General features: G+C 40.6%; 3 protein-coding genes across 6 annotated transcripts; 2 read left to right on the top strand and 1 right to left on the bottom strand.

Annotated features, from left to right (window-relative positions):
- Positions 1–411: 411 nt before the first annotated feature.
- On the top strand, positions 412–27,717 carry LOC109995180 (caprin-2). Of its 4 annotated transcripts, XR_010664952.1 has the most exons (6): positions 413–1,446; positions 1,692–1,823; positions 2,560–4,412; positions 24,557–24,810; positions 24,935–25,063; positions 26,791–27,717. XR_010664952.1 is itself a non-coding variant. In XM_020648822.3 (3 exons), the coding sequence occupies exons 1-3, from the start codon at positions 21,567–21,569 to the stop codon at positions 23,214–23,216; spliced, it is 669 nt and encodes a 222-aa protein (XP_020504478.2). In that variant the 5' UTR covers positions 21,152–21,566; the 3' UTR covers positions 23,217–24,144. The 4 variants fall into 4 exon arrangements, 1 of the variants encoding a protein (XP_020504478.2); XR_010664950.1 differs by having other exon boundaries at positions 412–1,446; positions 24,935–27,717; XR_010664951.1 differs by lacking the exons at positions 24,557–24,810; positions 24,935–25,063; positions 26,791–27,717 and adding exons at positions 4,602–4,730; positions 22,936–23,052 and having other exon boundaries at positions 412–1,446; positions 2,560–4,477.
- LOC136177327 (cerebellin-2-like) lies at positions 7,927–11,078 on the bottom strand. Its single transcript, XM_065950107.1, has 3 exons — positions 10,727–11,078; positions 10,474–10,602; positions 7,927–9,284 (listed from the first exon to the last, which is right to left on the bottom strand). The coding sequence occupies exons 1-3, from the start codon at positions 11,076–11,078 to the stop codon at positions 9,004–9,006; spliced, it is 762 nt and encodes a 253-aa protein (XP_065806179.1). The 3' UTR covers positions 7,927–9,003.
- On the top strand, positions 15,990–16,969 carry LOC136177328 (cerebellin-1-like). Its single transcript, XM_065950109.1, has 3 exons — positions 15,990–16,285; positions 16,370–16,501; positions 16,626–16,969. The coding sequence occupies exons 1-3, from the start codon at positions 16,069–16,071 to the stop codon at positions 16,904–16,906; spliced, it is 630 nt and encodes a 209-aa protein (XP_065806181.1). The 5' UTR covers positions 15,990–16,068; the 3' UTR covers positions 16,907–16,969.
- Positions 27,718–27,860: the final 143 nt, after the last annotated feature.

Genomic DNA, 27,860 nt, shown 5'->3' with positions numbered 1-27,860 from the left:
CTGGACAATCCGAGCTCGGAATTTAGAACACTGTCGGCCGCGGATTACCTGCACGCCAAAAAAAAACTTGCACAAAAGAAGATTGTTGCAGGAAACAGGAGGTGAGCTTGTGTCTCCGAACACTAGAAGTCAGCGCGTGGAAAGAGAGAGAGCAATGGAAGTCTTGGAGCTTTGTAGCCTGGCCTGCTCCATGGGGGGTCTACCTCAGATCTCCTCCAATGAGGAGAGAGAGGTTCCGGTCCCCCCTTACTTCACGCGTAGGTGTGAAGTACCGCAGGGAATTCTGGGATAAGGAGTCCTTTTAGGCTTCCTTGTGATATCAGTGAATCACTCAAATGAGAATTCCCACAGGGGTGCAGGCCCAAGTCCATTGTTTGACTGTCCTAAGCCTGCGTGGCCCAACACCTGGTTCGGACCAAGAGTAGGAAATGGTCCGGTAGATGGAGAGAGATGCCAGTTCACTTCCTGAGGACTGATGAGTTTCCCCTGAACAACTCACCGACCCCACCACCACCACCAGCAGCCCAGGAGCTCCCCACCCTTACATCTCTCCATTAGAGCATGTCCATAGGATCATCCTGTTTGTGCATGTGTGTATTTCAGACTATGTGAATGTAGCCTAACAGAATACATGATCCACTTCTGATGAAAGCACTGTATCTACAGTAGGACATGCATTTAAGATGTTTGGAGGCTATTTTTCCAGTTTTGGCCTGGTGAAAAAGTTATTGTCTGCTGGCCTGAATTGTACAAACAACTTGTATTTATGCACCAAACCAATAGTTTCATAGTTAAGAATAACGATTGTTCTGTAAGTTTAGTTCTTGGTCGATTACTGTTCAATCCTCTTAAATCACATGACTCTTCTCATAGTGATGGTGAGCTCTGTGATGAACTTAGGAACATTTTATTGACATTTCTGTGGGATATCAAAGGTTATCTGATTGCCAGTAAATGGAGTTAATATTGTTTTCTTATTGCATAATCAGCCTTGATTCAAAGGGGGTGTTAGAAATTGTCAGGTCACAAATAAATATCAGTCCAGCAGCCAGGGGGATCGAATCAGTCAGGGGTAGATAACGGAGAGACTCGTTTTCTTTTAACTAACTTGAAGATTTTTATCCGACATGCTCTGGTTTCTTTTGCTGTTCTGTGGCTTGTCTTTGGCCGAGGAGGGTGCCAATGATCCTGAAACACAGTCATGCTTTCCTGACATGTGTAATCTCCTGAAAGAGGTTGGTGCCATGTCAGAAAAAATCAAATCTTTGGAAACCAGGCTGCAGGACAGTGAAACCAGGCTGCAGGACAGTGAAACCAGGCTGCAGGTCAGTGAAACAAAGCTGCAGAACAGTGAAACCAGGCTGCAGGTCAGTGAAACCAAGCTGCAGAACAGTGAAACCAGGCTGCAGAACAGTGAAAGTCAAATTCTGGAACTGAAGAACAAAGGTAAAGTGAGGTTTAATTGGAAATTATTTTTAAATTGTGTAAATAATGCCGCTATCAGTGGCCATAATCTTTTCTTAGTGAATCAGGCACTCTGTGTCTCCACACAGACAGGTCCTAACTAACATGGTTTCTGGAGTCTTTTAACCACTTCATCAACATAGAAATAATGGATGATGTCATTTTTACAAGAGGATTTGATTAATCTTTTACAAGTTGGTATCATTGTAATATTTTGTTTGAAACAGAACGAACCAAGGTGATCTTCAGTACAGCGGTAGGAGAAGGAAAAAAACACATTGGACCTTTCACCACAGACACAACTTTAATCTACAAAACAGTGATTACAAACATTGGAAACGCCTACAATGCAGCCACAGGTAAGACTCACTCACTTACCTGAAATGTTTTTTTGTTTTGTTGTTGCTCTTGCACCATTTCATTTGGGTGAAATCTAATTCAAAGTGATAATTAATGTGTTTACCAGTTTAGGAAAACATAAATGTGCAATTTCTTTGATGATTAGCATCCGACATGATGACTTCATGTTCTCGGAGGGGAAGTGAGGCCAGCAGCTGGATGGAGTCTAGACACTGGTGGTGGTGATGGAAGTATGCAGGATGTGATGAGGAGTGGACATTGAATGTCATGAACACTGTTTAGATAGATGGGAAGGAGCTGACTGGGGTGGAGGAGAGTCGCAGCAATCAAACTGGAATGACAAACTGACGGCGATTTTTAAAATATGACAGCAGACAGAAGGATTGGTCAGTGGAGGTCATGGCAGAATCTGGTTGGTTTATAACTTGAAGTGTAAACGGCGCGCCCAATCAGCTGATAACCAGAGCAGGGGGAGAGAGGGAGTGTCAATGTTGAATGAAGAATAACGAATGAATGTGTGAGAGGATATAACAAGTCTTCCTGCTTGAACATACGCTGAGGTCCACGAGAGGGGACTGCAAGTTATGGTTGGATTATGTACGAGTAATTCAGGACAAGACTTGGCAGAAAATGCTCTTTTTTTAGTCCCAGTTCGACCTTAGTGTGTGTTTCTGTTTATGGATCTGAGCTTTATGTCCAACCATGTGAGGCTATAATTTTCTGTAATCCCCACAGGTATCTTCACTGCACCTGTTGCAGGTGTTTATTACTTCACCATATTTTTTCATGCTGGAAAGGAACATAAGACATCTCTGCATCTCTACAAGAACTCTGATGCGAAACTCTCTACCCATGATCACGCTACAGAGACCGACTTTGCTGATAATGGAGGAAACGCAGGGTATCTTCATCTACAGCAAGGAGACCAAGTGTATGTGCGCCTGTTTAAAAATTCACATGTTTGGGGAAACGGCGGTTATACGACTTTTAGTGGTTCTTTGGTCACTCAAATGTGAGAATCAATACTCTAATTTTCCTTCTTAAATGTGTCTATTACCATTATCTATAAATGTTCTGTTAATTATCAAATAGAAATTCTGATTTTGAGATTAGCTTCATTTAATTAATTAAAAGTTAATGAAATCAGAAATTGCTTGCCCACTCACATTGGTTGGTTGTAGAGTTGACATGACTCAGGTTTTGTGAATCAAAGCGCAGGATGGTCCAACATTCATTTACAAGATCTCATAATTTCTTTAAGGTCATTTGAAAACCATAAACAGACTCAAGTCATAAACTTAAAAATGTCCTTTTGGTGAATCAACTTTTTGATTCACTCTTTTAAAAAGGTCCCATCTGTAAGATATTTACTGAATTAAATCATAAAATGACCTTACTATATGATCAGACATTTAAGAAACATGCTAAGTTGAAGTGCTGGCTTTTCTGTCAACAACGCAGCAGCCAGTATGTCTTCCTCTAAGTTTAGATTTCTGTGCGGAATAGTCTGTTTCTGTTTTGAGGTTAGAATGCAGAAAGGTTTCAAGACCGATGCAGAGCTGCACCTAAACACTGAAGCTACTGTGTCCAGTATATGGCAACCTGCGTATGCCTTGACTCTAGGGAGGAGGGAGCGAGGCGAGACAGCTCGATTCAATGTTTTTAATTTGAACTGCAATACCTATTTCAAACACTAGGTGTCAAAGTTACCTATTGCTCCTTTAACTTCCTGATATGAAAATCTGCGATGTAATTTTGTTACTTACAATACAACGATTCCATCTTAATTTGATAAAATATGAATTTACTCTCTGAATGTGGTCTGCCCTTCATTTATTGCCTTGTTACTCTTCTTATCATACCTGACTTTCTTTCTTGACATAATTGTCATTTTATTGAAAAGATGCTTGAATTAAACAATAAACATACTAAAGACAAGATTAAACTTGCCTGGTGAGACAAATATCTCTGCATTGCACAACAAAGACAAAAAAAATCCATTGACTGTAAAATCATTTTTTTTTATTGCTGCTATTGAGCCTTACTTATATAAAGTTTGATAACACATGACATAAGAGAGCTACGTGTAAGACTGGTTGTTAAACATTAACTGGTCATCATTAAAATATATATAATCACAGCGATAGAGCATGTCAGACAGAGTTAAGGTGACTTCGTCTTGAATCAACTTTGCAATGAATTCTACTTGTTTGTGGGTTTTATTGCTGTTGTGTGGCTTGACTTCAGCCGAGGTTGGTGAGAATGCTGTTGAAACACGTTCATGCTTTCCTGATATGTGTGATCTTCTGAGAGAGTTCGGATCCATGGCAGAAAAACTCAAAAGTTATGGAAACCAGGCTGCAGGACAATTAAACCGGGTTGAAGATGACTGAAACCGGGTTGAAGATGAGTGAAACCAGGCTGAAGATGACTGAAACCAGGCTGCAGGACAGTGAAACCGGGTTGAAGATGACTGAAACCAGGCTGAAGATGACTGAAACCAGGCTGCAGGACAGTGAAACCGGGCTGCAGGACAGTGAAACCAGTCTAGAGATCCGTGAAACCAGTCTGAAGATGAGTAAAACCAGGCTGCAGGACAGTGAAACCAGGCTAAATGACAGTGAACACCAGATTCTTGATCTGAAGAGCAAAGGTAAGGTGAATTTTAAACAAAACAATTCCTCCAAATTGAACCCCCAACCCTAACCCATGATTTGCACTGGATACTGAAAGATCCATTAATCAATTAATATTGTTGTAATACTTTGATTGAACAGAGAGAACCAAGGTGATCTTCAGTGCAGCGATAGGATGAAATGGAGCTGTTGGACCGTACAACACAGACACAACTTTAGTCAACAGAACAGTGATCACAAACATCGGCAACGCCTACAATGCAGCCACAGGTAACATTCTGTTCAATAGATTTTTGCTGTTGAATATGAATTCATGACACGGTTTACACCAAGTATCAATTAAAGCAATACAGCACAACAACAACAACAACATCACAGTGACAGTTTTGTAAGTACAAGTGTTTACAGTGTAGTTATTTGTTTAACCAAATTCTATTAGTGCCGCAGAAATTGAAAATAATAAAATCTGAAAGGGTTTTTTATGCTTGGAGTGTGTTTGTGATTGTGTTCATGAATCTGCCTTGTGTGTCGCAAGAATGCAGAAATGTTTACACACCAATGCAGAGCTGGCTCTGAGGCGTCCTTGTAATGAAGATAAGATACTAAAGGAACACGAATCTGAATGCTTCATCTTACCTCTATCGTAACATACAAAACACTATACAGTCATGTATTAGTTTTTAATATGTATATAAATAAAGTTAAGTTACATGTCTCTTTAATAAATATTAAAAATATTAAGATGCTTCTATTTTGAAGCACAGACATCAAACTATCCTCCTCTTGCAGAGAGCAGCACAGTTAGCAAACTTTGTAACTTTACAGGCAATTCATATAACACTTATATTAAACATGGGCATGTATTACCACGAGGCAAGTATAAACATGTAATTCATTCGACATGACTTTTATTCAACTACTACTACTACTAATAATAGCTTTCAGTGTTTCTCCTAGGTTTACAATGGACACTTTACATACGGAAACTACTGTATCTTTCTGTGACATGGCCCTTCCTACGGCGCTGGTGGTTGAGTTGTTAGGTTTGTTAGTTGTAAAATATTATATTAGGACATCATTGCCAGAGACACAACAGGTGTTTAAATACATTTAAGATGTCATGCGACAGAGGTCCTGGTCACGTGAATTTTGAATGAACTTAGTAATCAGGACAGTCATATATTTATAAGCCAGGTGGCCAAAGGATACAGCCCTGATTCTGTCAAAAACGATAGGCAGACGTGAATTTGAGCCAAAACAAAGAGAGAAGTGGAGGTCAATGTACAGAGGGGTGATGGAAAGTGCCACCAATGGCATAAAGAAAAACATGTTTTCAAAACACACACACAGAGATTTTCATTTAAAAAGAAAACATAGTAAGCCAACTGATGGTGGCGACTCTATGGAGACATACAAACCAACTGAGCAAGGACACTTGAACCTCCCTATATAAACTTCCAGCCAAGCTGATTGTCATCAGTCATCAGCTGCGAGACAACATCACAGGTGCAGTCAATAGCTCCTGATGAGAAGGGTAACCAGTGACAAAGATCCTGGGCAATCTATCCGTAGTCCTACAATTCTACATTTTAGTTATCAGACGCTGTCATACAAAGTGACATAAATCAGAGCAGACAAACAGCTATAAGTCCAATCGGACACACAGGTGCTGACAGGAAGTGCACAGAACCAAAGCACAGCATGGTCAGCTGCTCTTCAGAGTTCTAATCAGCATAAAAACCATCCTAGATATAATAATCGTCATCATCCAACTGATTCCTCTGATTGTATTCTCATGCCCTTGCTCCTTGTTGTTGTATTACAAGTTAAGATAATACGTGTCAAATGGATGTTAGAAATTAACACGTTCTCATTAAACAACTAACAGTTATTGTCTGCTTGCCTGAATTGTACAATAAACATGTATTTATGCACCAAACCAATAGTTTCATAATTCTCGGTCGTATCTCTCAGGAAGAACCGAGTATGTCTCCCTGGGTGAAAACAATCCCGGACTCACCTTGTCACCTGTGGAGTCCCCCAAGGATCATTCCTCGGCACCACCCTGTTCAACCATTACATGCTACCCCTTGGCCAAGTCATCAGCTGGCATGGAATTTCATTCCATTGCTATGCTGATGACACTCAGATTTACTTAAAAACAAATCAAACACCCTCTGCACCCCTGCCATCATCGACACCGTCCACCTGCCTGGAGGAGATAGAGGCGTGGATGAAGCATAACTTCCTCAAATTGGGACAGCTCCAAAACAGAAGCGATTCTACTTTGCACCCCACACCAAATCAGGTCATTTCTCATAACCAGCATTACCTTTTCTGGCCAAGACATCCCCCTTTTCTCCAACCATCACCAATCATGGCCTCAAAATGGACCCTCACCTGAACTTTGAAGGCCACGTTCAACATCTGTGCAAAAGATCAATTTGGTCAATTTGCTTTCACTGCCCTTGAATCACATGACTCTTCTCATATAGTGAAGGTGAGCTCCGTGATGAACTTAGGAACATTGTATTGACATTTCTCTGGGATATCAAAGATTAACTGATTGCCAGTAAGTGGAGATAGTAAATGGAGATAATATTGTTTTCTTATTGCATAATCAGCCTTGATTCAAAAGGGGATGTTAAAAATTTACAAGTCACAACAAAATATCAGGCCAGCAGCCAGGGGGATCAAATCAGTTAGGGGTAGATAACGGAGAGACTCATTTTCTTTTAACTAACTTGAAGATTTTTTTCCGACATGCTCTGGTTTCTTTTGCTAGCTACATGTCAAATAGATGTTAGAAATTAACAGGTTCTCTTAAAACCAGCCAGAGAGATCTCATCAGTCAAGAGGGAAGGTGACAAATCCTTGAATTAAATTGGAAGATGAACTTTGTGAATTTGTGCGTTGTCTTGTTGTTCTGTGGCTTGACTTCAGCCCAGGAGGATGGCGATGCTCCTGAAACACGCCTATGCTTTCCTGACATGTGTGAGAGAGTTTGATGCTAGTCCTTGTTTGGACCAAGACTAGGAAATGGTCCGGTAGATGGAGAGACATGCCAGTTAACTTCCTGAGGACTGATGAGTTTCCCCTGAGCAACTCACCGACCCCACCACCACCATCACCAGCCCAGGAGCTCCCCACCCTTACATCTCTCCATTAGAGCATGTCCATAGGATCATTTTATCAGAGAGAATTCAAAATAGAATTGTAGGTTGGTGAAAGATGGTGTCTCAAACCATCACTTCGGTTAAGGGTTGATTTTCCACTGTAACCTATATTTGATTTCTTTTTCTAGCTAGCTTCTGCTTTAGCTGGTGGTTTGAGTCACCATCTTTGGCAAGTAACCCTGACCTACTTACATGAACAAACTGTGATTCAATTCCGAGCAATTATATAATCATGTAGACCGCTATCGTAGTGACAATAAAATACATCAATAAAATGCCATGAGACTTCAGAGATATAAATGTAAAGTTTATTCCAAACGTCATGTGAAAAGGAATTATGAGTGAAAATCAAAATCAACATGATATAACATCTTTGGAGCATGACTTCTTCAGACACATTAAGAAAAAATACTGCCAAATGGATTTTGAGGTTTCATTTAAAGTATGGTGTTAAAGGACCAGAGAACTTGTTTTCACTAAGAAATTAAAATCCAAATAAAAGCCATATATCCAGGGGCGTGTCCAGACTTTTCTGACGCACTGGAGCACTGAGTTATGCAGGGGTGGCCTGAAGTTTGATATGTGTGCACAAACACATACAAATAAATATCAATAATTTCCCTGTTTAATCCAACTAATAATATCTACTTTAAAACACAAGATAATGGTCGCTCAATTTTGTAATGACCCAAAAAGATTCATGTTCAAAGTCACAATTTGAAGTCCTCCGAAATATGTGCATGCAAACTCCTGCACAGTCTAAATTGCAATGTTTTGGTCCCGACATATTTCAAATAAGATCCCGTTTTATGAAATAGATGTGCAAAAATGTTAGCTACAATTTAAAGTACAAACAAAAGAAGATATGCTACATTGATTTGTAAAAAAGAAAATACTGGCAGTTTTGCAAAAAATAACTAACATTTGGTTTTAACATAAGTCCCGCCTCTGACAGGGAAATAGCCATTTACAGTTTTGGATTTTTGGGGTGGCAACTGGGTGCCCAATTGGATTTCTAGGGGGGCCCATGCCACCCCTGGCCAACCCTCTGATTACACCCCTGCATATATCCATGAAAAAAAATCCTTGAGGTGAAATGTTTTCACTGACTTCATAGAAAACAACATATGGTCTTGGACGGGTAACACCAGAGTTTTGTAAAAACTAAAAACAGCCAAATGATTTCTGATTTCTGACACTTGGTTTGTTTTTCAACACAAAGAACAGAATATAGAAGCGAGTATTCCAGAAAGCTTGTCAATATTATCAGGTGTTGTATTCAATTGCCAACAGCATGCTTTTCCTCAAATTTTAAAATATGATTACATTAAAAATCTTATGTCTGGGAAAAAACAGTTTTTCAATTCTCACATCTGAGTGACCAAAGAACCACTGAAAGTTGTAACATAGTCACCTCCCCAAACATGTGAATTTGCAGGCATGCGTACATACACCTGGTCTCTTTGTTGCAGCTGGAGGAACACTGCGTTTCCTCCATTATCAGCTGTGTCCCAGTACGAGCTGTGATCATTGCTCACTACAATCTTTTCGCCATTCTTGAAGAGAAACAGCTTCAATGCATATCGCCCTCCAGCATGACAGAAGAAAGTGAAGTAATAAACACCTGGAACAGGTGCAGTGAAGATACCTGTGGAAACACCAGAGAATTAGTCTCTTTCTTGTTTGCTCATGCTCATGCACACACTCTCACACACAAATACAAACACTATGCCAGGTGTGACAGGTAGAAGCACAAGCACCTGAAGTGAATATAAAAACAGCTCCTTGTACTTAGATGTGTCGGTCTGTCCAGTTGTTTGTAATACATGTAGGCAAATGCAAGCACGTACACCAAGTTTATCAATATTTATTTTGTATTAATTTGACTTATCTATATGCTGCAGTTGAGGATTACCTGTGGCTGCATTGTAGGCGTTCCCGATGTTTGCGATCACTTTTCTGTAGATTAAAGTTACGTCTGTGTTGTACGGTCCAATGGCTCTGTCGCCTCCCCCTGTTGCCGCACTGAATATCACCTTGGTTCTTTCTATGCAAAACAGTCCCCTGGCAGAGCTCACAGCGGCCGGGCTCCCGGGGGCCAGGCTTGCAGCCGTCTCCTGGCAAGCAGCCGTCTCGTCGCTATATTTATATTTTTTCGCCATTATCAGCTTTCTCCATAGAGCCTGTTAGCATAGCTTCCAAGCAATATGGCGGATGTTAAGTTTAGATTCTGGGAGTGAGTTCCCACCCAGTGATCTGTGATTGGTCTGTAGCTTCAGTTGGTGGAAAATATGAGGAACTAGCGTTGTAGTTTAACACCGCTAACCGCAAAAGCTTCCAGTGACGCAAAAATCGTCATTTTGCACCACTGGAAGCTCCTTTTCAGACTTAAAAATACAAAGATTTCCAATCTCAGCGGAAAATGAGGGCGGGATGCACGACCATTCAAAAATACTACCAGGTTTCTAATGATACAAAGCTTAATGCAAATGGGTGAAGTATCCCTTTAAGTATCTTATCTTCATTACAAGGACGCCTCAGAGCCAGCTCTGCATTGGTGTGTAAACATTTCTGCATTCTTGCGACACACAAGGCAGATTCATGAACACAAACACAAATACACTCCAAGCATAAAAAAACCTCTCAGATTTTATTATTTTCAATTTCTGCGGCACGAATAGAATTTGGTTAAACAAATAACTACACTGTAAACACTCATACTTGCAAAACTGTTACTGTGATGTTGTTGTTGTGCTGTATTGCTTTAATTGATACTTGGTGTAAACCGTGTCATGAATTCATATTCAACAGCAAAAATCTATTGAACAGAGTGTTACCTGTGGCTGCATTGTAGGCGTTGCCGATGTTTGTGATCACTGTTCTGTAGACTAAAGTTGTGTCTGTGTTGTACGGTCCAACAGCTCCATTTCTTCCTATCGCTGCACTGAAGATCACCTTGGTTGTCTCTGTTCAATCAAAGTATTACAACAATATTAATTGATTAATGGATCTTTCAGTATCCAGTGCAAATCATGGGTTAGGGTTGGGGGTTCAATTTGGAGGAAATGTTTTGTTTAAAATTCACCTTACCTTTGCTCTTCAGATCAAGAATCTGGTGTTCACTGTCATTTAGCCTGGTTTCACCAATTTTCAGCCTGGCTTCACTGTTCTGTAGCCTGGTTTCACTGATCTCTAACCTGGTTTCACTATCCTGTAGCCTGGTTTCACTGATCTCTAACCTGGTTTCACTATCCTGCAGCCTGGTTTCACTGTCCTGCAGCCTGGTTTCCATAACTTTGAGTTTTTCTGCCATGGATCCGAACTCTCTCAGAAGATCACACATATCAGGAAAGCATGAACGTGTTTCAACAGCATTCTCACCAACCTCGGCTGAAGTCAAGCCACACAACAGCAATAAAACCCACAAACAAGTAGAATTCATTGCGAAGTTGATTCAAGACGAGGTCACCTTAATTCTGTCTGACATGCTCTATTGCTGTGATTATATAGATTTTAATGATGACCAGTTAATGTTTAACAACCAGTCTTACACGTAGCTCTCTTATGACATTATCAGGGACCGTGTTATCAAACTTTAGACTTAGACTTAGACTTAGACTTTCTTTATTGTCATTCAAACTTGTACTTTACATTGCAGATAAGAACGAAATTTTGTTGCATTTGGCTCGTTGTAGTGCAGGATAAAAACAGCAGCATGTATTTACATATAAAAAATAAAGGTGCAGATATAAATAGATATAAAAAGAAAAACTATGAGTAAAAATACTATACAGATAAATATATTGCACGTTATATTGTGTTTTACAGTCCAGTGAGGTAGTCCTGTGTGGGGGTTTGAGGGGGAATGGAGGGATTCTTTTTTCCTGTTCAAAAGTCTTATGGCCTGTAGGAAGAAGCTGTTACAGAACCTGGAAGTTCTGCTTCGGAGGCTGCGGAACCTCTTTCCAGAGTCCAGCAGCGAAAACAGTCCTTGGTGGGGTGGGAGGTGTCTCTGCTGATTTTCTGAGCCCTGGTCAGACAGCGGATCTTTGCGATCTCCTGGATGGGAGGAAGTGGAGTCTTAATGATCTTTTCCGCCGTCCTCACCACTCTCTGCAGGGACTTCCAGTCGGAGGCACTGCAGGCTCCGGACCAGACAGAGATGCAGTTTGTTATGATGCTCTCTATAGTGCCTCTGTAAAAGGTGGTGAGAATAGGAGGAGGGAGGTGTGCTCTCTTCATCCGACGCAGAAAGTGCATGCGCTGCTGCGCTTTTTTCACAAGAGCGCCGGTGTGAAGGGACCAGGTCAGAGTGTCAGTTATCTGCACCCCCGGGAACTTTGTGCTGCTAACTCTCTCCACTGCTGTGCCATTGATGAGGAGTGGTGTGAGGCTGGGCTGGCGCCTCCTGAAGTCGACGATGATCTCTTTGGTTTTATCGACGTTCAGGGTCAGGTTGTTGGTTCTGCACCAGTCAACCAGATGTTTCACCTCCTCTCTGTAGTCCATGTCGTTGTTGTCACGGATGAGGCCCACTACTGTTGTGTCGTCTGCAAACTTCACGATGTGGTTAGTAGTGGACCTGGCGCAGCAGTCATGGGTCATCAGGGTGAACAGCAGCGGACTCAGGACGCAGCCCTGAGGGGAGCCGGTGCTCAGGGAGATGACACTGGACGTGTTGTTGCCCACCCGCACAGACTGGGGTCTGTTTGTGAGGAAACTGGGGTCTGGGGTCTGTCTTTATATAGGTAAGGCTCAATAGCAGCAATAAAAAAAATGATATAACAGTTAATGGAATTTTTTTGTCTTTGTTGTGCAATGCAGAGAGATTTGTCTCACCAGGCAAATTTAATCTTGTTTTTAGTATGTTTATTGTTTAATTCAAGCATCTTTTCAATAAAATGACAATTATTTCAAGAAAGAAAGTCAGGTATGATAGGAAGAGTAACAAGGACCATGTTGGACCATCCTGCGTTTTGATTCGCAAAACCTGAGTCACGTCAACTCTACAACCAACCAATGTGATTGGGCAAGCAATTTCTGATTTCATTAACTTTTAATTAATTAAATGAAGCTAATCTCAAAATCAGAATTTCTATTTGATAATTAACAGAACATTTATAGATAATGGTAATAGACACATTTAAGTCGGAAAATTAGAGTATTGATTCTCACATTTGAGTGACCAAAGAACCACTAAAAGTCGTATAATAGTCGCTTCCCCAAACAATTTTGTGACAAGCGCACATACACCTGGTCTCCTCGCTGTAGATGAAAATACCCTGCGTTTCCTCCATTATCACTTCTGTTGGTCACTGTATCTTCATCAAAGGTAGAGAGTTTCACCTCAGAGTTCTTGTAGAGATGCAGAGATGTCTTATGTTTCCATCCAGCTTGAAAAAAGATGATGAAGTAATAAACACCTGCAACAGGTGCAGTGAAGATACCTGTGGGGATTACAGAAAATTAGAGCCTCACATATGGTTGGACATAAAACTCAGATCCATAAACAGAAACACACACTAAGGTCGAACTGGGACTAAAAAAAGAGCATTTTCTGCCAACTCTTGTCCTGAATTACTTGTACATAATCCAACCATAACTTGCAGTCCCCTCTCGTGGACCTCAGCGTATGTTCAAGCAGGAAGACTTGTTATATCCTCTCACACATTCATTCGTTATTCTTCATTCAACATTGACACTCCCTCTTTCCCCCTGCTCTGGTTATCAGCTGATTGGGCGCGCCGTTTACACTTCAAGTTATAAACCAACCAGATTCTGCCATGACCTCCACTGACCAATCCCTCTGTCTGCTGTCATATTTTAAAAATCGCTGTCAGTTTGTCGTTCCAGTTTGATTGCTGCGACTCTCCTCCACCCCAGTCAGCTCCTTCCCATCTATCTAAACAGTGTTCATGACATTCAATGTCCACTCCTCATCACATCCTGCATACTTCCATCACCACCACCAGTGTCTAGACTCCATCCAGCTGCTGGCCTCACTTCCCCTCCGAGAACATGAAGTCATCATGTCGGATGCTAATCATCAAAGAAATTGCACATTTATGTTTTCCTAAACTGGTAAACACATTAATTATCACTTTGAATTAGATCTCACCCAAATGAAATGGTGCAAGAGCAACAACAAAACAAAAAAACATTTCAGGTAAGTGAGTGAGTCTTACCTGTGGCTGCATTGTAGCCGTTTCCAATGTTTGTAATCACTGTTTTGTAGATTAAAGTTGTGTCTGTGGTGAAAGGTCCAATGTGTTTTTTTCCTTCTCCTACCGCTGTACTGAAGATCACCTTGGTTCGTTCTGTTTCAAACAAAATATTACAATGATACCAACTTGTAAAAGATTAATCAAATCCTCTTGTAAAAATGACATCATCCATTATTTCTATGTTGATGAAGTGGTTAAAAGACTCCAGAAACCATGTTAGTTAGGACCTGTCTGTGTGGAGACACAGAGTGCCTGATTCACTAAGAAAAGATTATGGCCACTGATAGCGGCATTATTTACACAATTTAAAAATAATTTCCAATTAAACCTCACTTTACCTTTGTTCTTCAGTTCCAGAATGTGACTTTCACTGTTCTGCAGCTTGGTTTCAATGTTCTGCAGCCTGGTTTCAATGTTCTGCAGCTTGGTTTCAATGTCCTGCAGCCTGGTTTCACTGACCTGCAGCCTGGTTTCACTGTCCTGCAGCCTGGTTTCACTGTCCTGCAGCCTGGTTTCCAAAGATCTGATTTTTTCTGACATGGCACCAACCTCTTTCAAGAGATTACACGTCAGGAAAGCATGACTGTGTTTCAGGATCATTCACACCCTCCTCAGCCAAAGACAAGCCACAGAACAGCAAAAGAAACCAGAGCATGTTGGATAAAAAAATTATTCTGACTGATTCGATCCCCCTGGCTGCTGGACTGATATTTTGTTGTGACCTGACAATTTCTATCACCCGCTTTGAATCAAGGCTGATTATGCAATAAGAAAACAATATTAACTCCATTTACTGGCAATCAGATAACCTTTGATATCCCACAGAAATGTCAATAAAATGTTCCTAAGTTCATCACAGAGCTCACCATCACTATGAGAAGAGTCATGTGATTTAAGAGGATTGAACGCTAATCGACCAAGAACTAAACTTACAGAACAATCGTTATTCTTAACTATGAACCTATTGGTTTGGTGCATAAATACAAGTTGATTGTACATTTCAGGCATGGAAACTGGAAAAATTGCCTCCAAACATCTTTAATCCTACTGTATATACAGTGCTTTCATCAGAAGTGGAGGATGTATTCTGTTAGGCTACATTCACATAGTCTGAAATACACACATGCACAAACAGGATGATCCTATGGACATGCTCTAATGGAGAGATGTAAGGGTGGGGAGCTCCTGGGCTGCTGGTGGTGGTGGAGTCGGGGAGTTGCTCAGAGGAAACTCATCAGTCCTCAGGAAGTGAACTGGCATCTCTCTCCATCTACCGGACCATTTCCTAGTCTTAGTCCGAACCAGAACTTTCAGTCTTTGTGGTGTAAATTATTTCAGTCAGAAAATGATTTCAAAAAGTTTCAGAAAATTCATTAAAAAATGTCAAATTATATTCCAAATGAATATACAAAACAGTAAAAGTAAAAATTATAAAAATGGAAAAGAAAAGCAAAACTCAAAGACCAAAGTCTAAACCTGTGAGTGTAGACATTTGAGGTTTTAAAAGATCTTGGTCTCAGAGACTAAGTCCCAAGATGGGATTTCAGAAGTCAGAGTGACGTGGATTCGTTTAGCAAAGCAAAAAGGAACCTCGATCAGATTTTCTGCAGGGTTTTTATAGCCAAAAAGTCTCTCTTTTTTCAAGATCATGTAACACCTCAACAATGCACGTTCACAGAAATGTGATGCATCCACAGGTCATGCCAAGTTCATGACATAGGTAATACCAAGTTCATATGTGGTTTCAGCTTGAAGACCGTGAACCGAGCAGATACTCAGAAACGCTATACGCCTACGGGCTTCTATGTGGTTTTGCTTCAATGTATGGCACACTTATCTTGACCTCACAGGAGCGTAGGCACTACGAGTGTGTGTAAGTTTAACAGGAAATGTTGAAAGCAGAAAAAGGTTATGCCTTTATGACCTATGTATTAAATGATAATAAAAGAAACAAAACAAATTCAACAATTGCATAACTCTTTCTGATCTTTCAACACCAGTGAAAATTTCTCAATGTTTACATTTCTACTACCTTTGATATCCAGTTAGTCCGGCCAGTGTTCAGAGTTTAAACTGTTTGTCTTATTGCATAACTTGCCTCGATTTAAAGGGAAGTTAAAAATTAACAGTTCATCTTCAAACAGTTGAGAGCAGCTCTAGCAGGGAGCAGAGTCAAGCTGTGAGCTGAGCGACACCAAACCAGACGAGATGAAGTTTTCCATTTGGGTGTTTTCGTCGCTGTTCTGCAGCTTGATTTTGGCCCAAGATGAAGGTCAGGCTGCTGAAAAAACTAGCCAAACAGAGGCATGCTTTCCTGACTTGTGTGACCTCCTGAAAGACTTTGGTGCCCTGAGAGAAAAAATGGGAATCATGGAAACCAGACTGAAGGACAGCGAAAACCAGATTCATGAACTGAAGACTAAAGGTAAGACGAATTCATTTGGAATACAAATACAGTGAAATCAGGAATGACATCTAAAACAATGTGATTTTAATGTGTTAACTGTAGAAACAACCAGGGTGGCATTCAGCGCTGCAACAGGAGGCGATAATAATGCCATTGGACCATTTAGCACAGATAGGACTTTAATCTTTAGAAAAGTTATTACAAACATTGGCAACACCTACAATACTGAAACGGGTAAGTACAGTCACACACACATTTTTACACTCTGTTTTTATGAATAATCTAATATAAAAATAAAAAAAGACACGCACATCCCTCAGTGGGTCCTGGATCCAAAAAAATAATCTTGTTTCCACAGGTATCTTTGCTGCACCTGTTACAGGCACGTACTACTTCACCTTGTTCCATCACGCTGGAGGAACACACACAGCCAGTCTTTCTCTCATCAAAAACAACGTTGTGGTTGTGATGACCTATGACCACCCGTCAACACAAGACACGGCTGATAATGGAGGCAACGCGGTGCTCCTGCAGCTGCAGCAAGGGGACCAGGTGTATGTTCGCCTGGATGCAAACGCTCATGTTTGGGGAAATGATGTCATTACCACCTTTAGTTATTTTCTGCTCAGTCAAGGTTGAGAGATGGATGTCGAGTAGACTGTTAACATTAAAATAAACTAAGTGGTAAGTCACTATAACAATTGTAAATGTTTGTGTGCATTCATTTTAATCATCAACGGAAATAATCTTCAGAAAAGGTAAAGGGGTAATAATGGATTTGAAGTGTCTAAAAATGTAAATTCTGGTTGGTGTTTTTTGTTTTGGATTTTGAAAATTTCAACAAAAAAAAAAATCAGAAAAGACCAAGTACTATGAGTTTTCTGTTGTATCTTTCATCACAAGAAGTACACTGATTTACACAAGTCTTATCCCCAAGATACTTTTATTGTTCCATTTATGAATTGAACATTTCCATGTTCTACAAAAGGGCGTGTCCAGAGGGTTCTCCTGGGAGGTCCCACCCCCTGAAATCAGTTTGTCCGACTCTGAACTTCCGGCTGTTTGCCTTGAGTCCTGGTTTCAAATTTCTCAATCCCTTTTGTTTGCAAAACTCACAAATTGAACACACTTCAAAAATCTGCATGATGCAGAGATAGATTTTAATTCATATGTACAGACATAGAAATGTTAATGTACTGTTGAGTGTTTGTTCCACCCATTATTCTAACCTCTTCATACCAGACAATTATCATTAAGTATTTAGGTCAGTTTTTCAATAGAAGCAATTTGTTTGACAAAGAACAGCACCCTCTGCTGTGTAGAGCAAGTACAGCACGACAGAGCAATTCATTTTTTCTACTGTATAGGTTTAGCAGCAACAGAGCATAATCTGAAGTAGAAACCCAATACTTATATCTGCTTTCAGATAATTACTGATTGAAAAGTAATTCAAATATCAGCTTTTTCACTCTATGAATGCTTTGTTCATAGAGCACTACAGTGATCTGAAATTGTTACACAGTTTACAGTTGACTTGACCCTTCCTGGGGCGCTGGTGGCTGAGTTGTTAGGTTTGTTAGTTGTAAAATATTATATTAGGACATCATTGCCAGAGACACAACAGGTGTTTAAATACATTTAAGATGTCATGCGACAGAGGTCCTGGTCACATGAATTTTGAATGAACTTAGTAATCAGGACAGTCATATATTTATAAGCCAGGTGGCCAAAGGATACAGCCCTGATTCTGTCAAAAACGATAGGCAGACATGAATTAGAGCCAAAACAAAAGGGGAAGTGGAGGTCAATGAACAGAGGGGTGATGGAAAGTGCCACCAATGGCATAAAGAAAAACACACACACAGAGGTCTTCATTTAAAAAGAAAACTGATGGTGCCGACTCTCTGGAGACATACAAACCAACTGAGCAAGGACACTTGAACCTCCCTATATAAACTTCCAGCCAAGCTGATTGTCATCAGTCATCAGCTGCGAGACAACATCACAGGTGCAGTCAATAGCTCCTGATGAGAAGGGTAACCAGTGACAAAGATCCTGGGCAATCTATCCGTAGTCCTACAATTCTACATTTTAGTTATCAGACGCTGTCATACAAAGTGACATAAATCAGAGCAGACAAACAGCTATGAGTCCAATCGGACACACAGGTGCTGACAGGAAGTGCACAGAACCAAAGCACAGCATGGTCAGTTTTATTGACATTTCTCTGGGATATCAAAGATTAACTGATTGCCAGTAAGTGGAGATAGTAAATGGAGATAATATTGTTTTCTTATTGCATAATCAGCCTTGATTCAAAAGGGGATGTTAAAAATTTACAAGTCACAACAAAATATCAGGCCAGCAGCCAGGGGGATCAAATCAGTTAGGGGTAGATAACGGAGAGACTCATTTTCTTTTAACTAACTTGAAGATTTTTTTCCGACATGCTCTGGTTTCTTTTGCTAGCTACATGTCAAATAGATGTTAGAAATTAACAGGTTCTCATTAAACAACAGCTAAAACCAGCCAGAGAGATCCCATCATTCAAGAGGGAAGGTGACAAATCCTTGAATTAAATTGGAAGATGAACTTTGTGAATTTGTGCGTTGTCTTGTAGTTTTGTGGCTTGACTTCAGCCCAGGAGGATGGCGATGCTTCCTCCTGGGGGAAACACGCTTACGCTTTCCTGACATGTGTGAGGGAGTTTGATGCTAGTGCTGTGTTGGGGTTGTATCAAGTCAACTTTGGTTATATTCTTTAATAATATCATTAAACTATGTTTAATCTTGTTTTGGGGCACCAACCTGTAATCAGGTAAATATAACCAAAATATCACTCAAATCTGTCTCAAATTAGTTATTTAATTACTAATATTATTAATAATGAATAACTAGATTAAATAAATTGAAGGAGTGAAATCCGTACACAAAGCCTTCGCACCCAGCTTATATCACAATGCAAATACACCAGTAATCACAAAAAACTGCTCTCTTAAATTATAACAGAATTTATTTAAACAAAGCAACATCAACCCAAAATCAATGAACTTAATTAAACAAATAACTATTATAAACTAATCTAAGCAACAAACATTATCAAGCAAAGGCGTGTGTGTGAGAGAGAGAGAGAGAGAGAGAGAGAGAGAGAGAGAGAGAGAGAGAGAGAGAGAGAGAGAGAGAGAGAGAGAGAGAGAGAGAGAGAGAGAGAGAGAGAGAGAGAGAGAGAGAGAGAGAGAGAGAGAGAGAGAGAGAGAGAGAGAGAGAGAGAGAGAGAGAGAGAGAGAGAGAGAGAGAGAGAGAGAGAGAGAGAGAGAGAGAGAGAGGAGGAAGAAAGGGGGGAGATTGCTTCGTACCCACGTGGTCGCCCTTCCGATGGCACACACCTAACAAAGACCTAATGTGGCCTCAATGTCTAAAAGAGACCGAGTTCGGCCCTACACGATCTGTGTCTCTGAGGCGTCTGGATGGCTGTGAGTGAATAGATCTCTGTGTGTGTGGCCTATGTGCGTAATTGCGCGGTGGTGGAGTTAGTCCCCAAACGTACGTTTACACGGGAATATGTGTGTGTGTTTGTAGAAGGGGAAATAAAAGAGGATGAAAGAGAAATAAAAGAGAAATGCGTGCCCGAAGAGGCCGGATCACAGTCCGACTCCCGCGCCACAACTCGGAGTAATTCCCTTCATTCACAGAAGCAAACCAATATCCGAATTCAAGTTAATACGGTTTACACTGGCCTTTCTGATCATAAGAGTAATACCCAGTTATAACGCGGTTACGCTAAACACATATAGGACGCAGCGGTCCGAAACGGGAACAACAAGAGTTTAAACAGGTAAAACTCAGGACGCAGCGGTCCAACAAAGACAAAAATTACATTTTCTGCTTCGATCAACAATTGTTAAAAACACTCTCTAAAGCTAATTCTGCCCAGACCTAATTAAGCCTCACTTGTGAATCGCTTGGTGAAAGGAAAAAAGTCCGGCGATGGAGCAGATCTTCTGTCCGTCCTGGTGCAGAGGCGTCTGATGGCGGCGAGAGCGGCTTCGTTGGTTCTCCGTCGAGTGGAAATATGTCCTTTGATGTCCTTTCGTTGCAGGACGGAATAAGACCGTTATCTTTCTGATAATCTGTTATAGTCTGACGCTCTCCGAGAAACTGAGATGCGTTCACTGGACAATCCGAGCTCGGAATTTAGAACACTGTCGGCCGCGGATTACCTGCACGCCAAAAAAAAACTTGCACAAAAGAAGATTGTTGCAGGAAACAGGAGGTGAGCTTGTGTCTCCGAACACTAGAAGTCAGCGCGTGGAAAGAGAGAGAGCAATGGAAGTCTTGGAGCTTTGTAGCCTGGCCTGCTCCATGGGGGGTCTACCTCAGATCTCCTCCAATGAGGAGAGAGAGGTTCCGGTCCCCCCTTACTTCACGCGTAGGTGTGAAGTACCGCAGGGAATTCTGGGATAAGGAGTCCTTTTAGGCTTCCTTGTGATATCAGTGAATCACTCAAATGAGAATTCCCACAGGGGTGCAGGCCCAAGTCCATTGTTTGACTGTCCCTAAGCCTGCGTGGCCCAACACCTGGTTCGGACCAAGAGTAGGAAATGGTCCGGTAGATGGAGAGAGATGCCAGTTCACTTCCTGAGGACTGATGAGTTTCCCCTGAACAACTCACCGACCCCACCACCACCACCAGCAGCCCAGGAGCTCCCCACCCTTACATCTCTCCATTAGAGCATGTCCATAGGATCATCCTGTTTGTGCATGTGTGTATTTCAGACTATGTGAATGTAGCCTAACAGAATACATGATCCACTTCTGATGAAAGCACTGTATCTACAGTAGGACATGCATTTAAGATGTTTGGAGGCTATTTTCCAGTTTTGGCCTGGTGAAAAAGTTATTGTCTGCTGGCCTGAATTGTACAAACAACTTGTATTTATGCACCAAACCAATAGTTTCATAGTTAAGAATAACGATTGTTCTGTAAGTTTAGTTCTTGGTCGATTACTGTTCAATCCTCTTAAATCACATGACTCTTCTCATAGTGATGGTGAGCTCTGTGATGAACTTAGGAACATTTTATTGACATTTCTGTGGGATATCAAAGGTTATCTGATTGCCAGTAAATGGAGTTAATATTGTTTTCTTATTGCATAATCAGCCTTGATTCAAAGGGGGGTGTTAGAAATTGTCAGGTCACAAATAAATATCAGTCCAGCAGCCAGGGGGATCGAATCAGTCAGGGGTAGATAACGGAGAGACTCGTTTTCTTTTAACTAACTTGAAGATTTTTATCCGACATGCTCTGGTTTCTTTTGCTGTTCTGTGGCTTGTCTTTGGCCGAGGAGGGTGCCAATGATCCTGAAACACAGTCATGCTTTCCTGACATGTGTAATCTCCTGAAAGAGGTTGGTGCCATGTCAGAAAAAATCAAATCTTTGGAAACCAGGCTGCAGGACAGTGAAACCAGGCTGCAGGTCAGTGAAACCAAGCTGCAGAACAGTGAAACCAGGCTGCAGAACAGTGAAAGTCAAATTCTGGAACTGAAGAACAAAGGTATAGTGAGGTTTAATTGGAAATTCTTTTTAAATTGTGTAAATAATGCCGCTATCAATGGCCATAATCTTTTCTTAGTGAATCAGGCACTCTGTGTCTCCACACAGACAGGTCCTAACTAACATGGTTTCTGGAGTCTTTTAACCACTTCATCAACATAGAAATAATGGATGATGTCATTTTTACTAGAGGATTTGATTAATCTTTTACAAGTTGGTATCATTGTAATATTTTGTTTGAAACAGAACGAACCAAGGTGATCTTCAGTACAGCGGTAGGAGAAGGAGAAAAACACATTGGACCTTTCACCACAGACACAACTTTAATCTACAAAACAGTGATTACAAACATTGGAAACGCCTACAATGCAGCCACAGGTAAGACTCACTCACTTACCTGAAATGTTTTTTTGTTTTGTTGTTGCTCTTGCACCATTTCATTTGGGTGAAATCTAATTCAAAGTGATAATTAATGTGTTTACCAGTTTAGGAAAACATAAATGTGCAATTTCTTTGATGATTAGCATCCGACATGATGACTTCATGTTCTCGGAGGGGAAGTGAGGCCAGCAGCTGGATGGAGTCTAGACACTGGTGGTGGTGATGGAAGTATGCAGGATGTGATGAGGAGTGGACATTGAATGTCATGAACACTGTTTAGATAGATGAGAAGGAGCTGACTGGGGTGGAGGAGAGTCGCAGCAATCAAACTGGAACGACAAACTGACGGCGATTTTTAAAATATGACAGCAGACGGAGGGATTGGTCAGTGGAGGTCATGGCAGAATCTGGTTGGTTTATAACTTGAAGTGTAAACGGCGCGCCCAATCAGCTGATAACCAGAGCAGGGGGAGAGAGGGAGTGTCAATGTTGAATGAAGAATAACGAATGAATGTGTGAGAGGATATAACAAGTCTTCCTGCTTGAACATACGCTGAGGTCCACGAGAGGGGACTGCAAGTTATGGTTGGATTATGTACGAGTAATTCAGGACAAGAGTTGGCAGAAAATGCTCTTTTTTTAGTCCCAGTTCGACCTTAGTGTGTGTTTCTGTTTATGGATCTGAGCTTTATGTCCAACCATGTGAGGCTCTAATTTTCTGTAATCCCCACAGGTATCTTCACTGCACCTGTTGCAGGTGTTTATTACTTCACCATCTTTTTTCATGCTGGATGGAAACATAAGACATCTCTGCATCTCTACAAGAACTCTGAGGTGAAACTCTCTACCTCTGATGAAGATACAGTGACCAACAGAACTGATAATGGAGGAAACGCAGGGTATCTTCATCTACAGCAAGGAGACCAAGTGTATGTGCGCCTGTTTAAAAATTCACATGTTTGGGGAAACGGCGGTTATACGACTTTTAGTGGTTCTTTGGTCACTCAAATGTGAGAATCAATACTCTAATTTTCCTTCTTAAATGTGTCTATTACCATTATCTATAAATGTTCTGTTAATTATCAAATAGAAATTCTGATTTTGAGATTAGCTTCATTTAATTAATTAAAAGTTAATGAAATCAGAAATTGCTTGCCCACTCACATTGGTTGGTTGTAGAGTTGACATGACTCAGGTTTTGTGAATCAAGACGCGGATGGTCCAACATTCATTTACAAGATCTCATAATTTCTTTAAGGTCATTTGAAAAACATAAACAGACTCAAGTCATAAACTTAAAAATGTCCTTTTGGTGAATCAACTTTTTGATTCACTCTTTTAAAAAGGTCCCATCTGTAAGATATTTACTGAATTAAATCATAAAATGACCTTACTATATGATCAGACATTTAAGAAACATGCTAAGTTGAAGAGCTGGCTTTTCTGTCAACAACGCAGCAGCCAGTATGTCTTCCTCTAAGTTTAGATTTCTGTTCGGAATAGTCTGTTTCTGTTTTGAGGTTAGAACGCAGAAAGGTTTCAAGACCGATGCAGAGCTGCACCTAAACACTGAAGCTACTGTGTCCAGTATATGGCAACCTGCGTATGCCTTGACTCTAGGGAGGAGGGAGCGAGGCGAGACAGCTCGATTCAATGTTTTTAATTTGAACTGCAATACCTATTTTAAACACTAGGTGTCAAAGTTACCTATTGCTCCTTTAACTTCCTGATATGAAAATCTGCGATGTAATTTTGTTACTTACAATAGAACGATTCCATCTTAATTTGATAAAATATGAATTTACTCTCTGAATGTGGTCTGCCCTTCATTTATTGCCTTGTTACTCTTCCTATCATACCTGACTTTCTTTCTTGACATAATTGTCATTTTATTGAAAAGATGCTTGAATTAAACAATAAACATACTAAAGACAAGATTAAACTTGCCTGGTGAGACAAATATCTCTGCATTGCACAACAAAGACAAAAAAAATCCATTGACTGTAAAATCATTTTTTTTTATTGCTGCTATTGAGCCTTACTTATATAAAGTTTGATAACACATGACATAAGAGAGCTACGTGTAAGACTGGTTGTTAAACATTAACTGGTCATCATGAAAATATATATAATCACAGCGATAGAGCATGTCAGACAGAGTTAAGGTGACTTCGTCTTGAATCAACTTCGCAATGAATTCTACTTGTTTGTGGGTTTTATTGCTGTTGTGTGGCTTGACTTCAGCCGAGGTTGGTGAGAATGCTGTTGAAATACGTTCATGCTTTCCTGATACGTGTGATCTTCTGAGAGAGTTCGGATCCATGGCAGAAAAACTCAAAAGTTATGGAAACCAGGCTGCAGGACAGTTAAACCGGGTTGAAGATGAGTGAAACCAGGCTGAAGATGACTGAAACCAGGCTGCAGGACAGTGAAACCGGGTTGAAGATGACTGAAACCAGGCTGAAGATGACTGAAACCAGGCTGCAGGACAGTGAAACCAGTCTAGAGATCCGTGAAACCAGTCTGAAGATGAGTAAAACCAGGCTGCAGGACAGTGAAACCAGGCTAAATGACAGTGAACACCAGATTCTTGATCTGAAGAGCAAAGGTAAGGTGAATTTTAAACAAAACAATTCCTCCAAATTGAACCCCCAACCCTAACCCATGATTTGCACTGGATACTGAAAGATCCATTAATCAATTAATATTGTTGTAATACTTTGATTGAACAGAGAGAACCAAGGTGATCTTCAGTGCAGCGATAGGATGAAATGGAGCTGTTGGACCGTACAACACAGACACAACTTTAGTCTACAGAACAGTGATCACAAACATCGGCAACGCCTACAATGCAGCCACAGGTAACATTCTGTTCAATAGATTTTTGCTGTTGAATATGAATTCATGACACGGTTTACACCAAGTATCAATTAAAGCAATACAGCACAACAACAACAACATCACAGTGACAGTTTTGTAAGTATGAGTGTTTACAGTGTAGTTATTTGTTTAACCAAATTCTATTAGTGCCGCAGAAATTGAAAATAATAAAATCTGAAAGGTTTTTTTATGCTTGGAGTGTGTTTGTGTGTGTATATGTGAGTGTGTATTTGTGTTTGTGTTCATGAATCTGCCTTGTGTGTCGCAAGAATGCAGAAATGTTTACACACCAATGCAGAGCTGGCTCTGAGGCGTCCTTGTAATGAAGATAAGATACTAAAGGAACACGAATCTGAATGCTTCATCTTACCTCTATCGTAACATACAAAACACTATACAGTCATGTATTAGTTTTTAATATGTATATAAATAAAGTTAAGTTACATGTCTCTTTAATAAATATTAAAAATATTAAGATGCTTCTATTTTGAAGCACAGACATCAAACTATCCTCCTCTTGCAGAGAGCAGCACAGTTAGCAAACTTTGTAACTTTACAGGCAATTCATGTAACACTTATATTAAACATGGGCATGTATTACCACGAGGCAAGTATAAACATGTAATTCATTCGACATGACTTTTATTCAACTACTACTACTACTAATAATAGCTTTCAGTGTTTCTCCTAGGTTTACAATGGACACTTTACATACGGAAACTACTGTATCTTTCTGTGACATGGCCCTTCCTACGGCGCTGGTGGTTGAGTTGTTAGGTTTGTTAGTTGTAAAATATTATATTAGGACATCATTGCCAGAGACACAACAGGTGTTTAAATACATTTAAGATGTCATGCGACAGAGGTCCTGGTCACGTGAATTTTGAATGAACTTAGTAATCAGGACAGTCATATATTTATAAGCCAGGTGGCCAAAGGATACAGCCCTGATTCTGTCAAAAACGATAGGCAGACGTGAATTTGAGCCAAAACAAAGAGAGAAGTGGAGGTCAATGTACAGAGGGGTGATGGAAAGTGCCACCAATGGCATAAAGAAAAACATGTTTTCAAAACACACACACAGAGATTTTCATTTAAAAAGAAAACATAGTAAGCCAACTGATGGTGGCGACTCTATGGAGACATACAAACCAACTGAGCAAGGACACTTGAACCTCCCTATATAAACTTCCAGCCAAGCTGATTGTCATCAGTCATCAGCTGCGAGACAACATCACAGGTGCAGTCAATTGCTCCTGATGAGAAGGGTAACCAGTGACAAAGATCCTTGGCAATCTATCCCTAGTCCTACAATTCTACATTTTAGTTATCAGACGCTGTCATACAAAGTGACATAAATCAGAGCAGACAAACAGCTATAAGTCCAATCGGACACACAGGTGCTGACAGGAAGTGCACAGAATCAAAGCACAGCATGGTCAGCTGCTCTTCAGAGTTCTAATCAGCATAAAAACCATCCTAGATATAATAATCGTCATCATCTAACTGATTCCTCTGATTGTATTCTCATGCCCTTACTCCTTGTTGTTGTATTACAAGTTAAGATAATACGTGTCAAATGGATGTTAGAAATTAACACGTTCTCATTAAACAACTAACAGTTATTGTCTGCTTGCCTGAATTGTACAATAAACATGTATTTATGCACCAAACCAATAGTTTCATAATTCTCGGTCGTATCTCTCAGGAAGAACCGAGTATGTCTCCCTGGGTGAAAACAATCCCGGACTCACCTTGTCACCTGTGGAGTCCCCCAAGGATCATTCCTCGGCACCACCCTGTTCAACCATTACATGCTACCCCTTGGCCAAGTCATCAGCTGGCATGGAATTTCATTCCATTGCTATGCTGATGACACTCAGATTTACTTAAAAACAAATCAAACACCCTCTGCACCCCTGCCATCATCGACACCGTCCACCTGCCTGGAGGAGATAGAGGCGTGGATGAAGCATAACTTCCTCAAATTGGGACAGCTCCAAAACAGAAGCGATTCTACTTGGCACCCCACACCAGGTCAGGTCATTTCTCATAACCAGCATTAACTTTCCTGGCCAAGACATCCCCCTTTTCTCCAACCATCACCAATCATGGCATCAAAATGGACCCTCACCTGAACTTTGAAGGCCACGTTAAACATCTGTGCAAAAGATCAATTTGGTCAATTTGCTTTCACTGCCCTTGAATCACATGACTCTTCTCATATAGTGAAGGTGAGCTCCGTGATGAACTTAGGAACATTGTATTGACATTTCTCTGGGATATCAAAGATTAACTGATTGCCAGTAAGTGGAGATAGTAAATGGAGATAATATTGTTTTCTTATTGCATAATCAGCCTTGATTCAAAAGGGGATGTTAAAAATTTACAAGTCACAACAAAATATCAGGCCAGCAGCCAGGGGGATCAAATCAGTTAGGGGTAGATAACGGAGAGACTCATTTTCTTTTAACTAACTTGAAGATTTTTTTCCGACATGCTCTGGTTTCTTTTGCTAGCTACATGTCAAATAGATGTTAGAAATTAACAGGTTCTCTTAAAACCAGCCAGAGAGATCTCATCAGTCAAGAGGGAAGGTGACAAATCCTTGAATTAAATTGGAAGATGAACTTTGTGAATTTGTGCGTTGTCTTGTTGTTCTGTGGCTTGACTTCAGCCCAGGAGGATGGCGATGCTCCTGAAACACGCCTATGCTTTCCTGACATGTGTGAGAGAGTTTGATGCTAGTCCTTGTTTGGACCAAGACTAGGAAATGGT

Source organism: Labrus bergylta, chromosome 22 (genome assembly GCF_963930695.1).
Source record: "Labrus bergylta chromosome 22, fLabBer1.1, whole genome shotgun sequence".
In the NCBI taxonomy this organism is placed as follows: domain Eukaryota; kingdom Metazoa; phylum Chordata; class Actinopteri; order Labriformes; family Labridae; genus Labrus; species Labrus bergylta.
The sequence above is the reverse complement of the archived record's forward strand: the minus strand, read 5'-3'. Positions and strand labels throughout refer to the sequence as shown.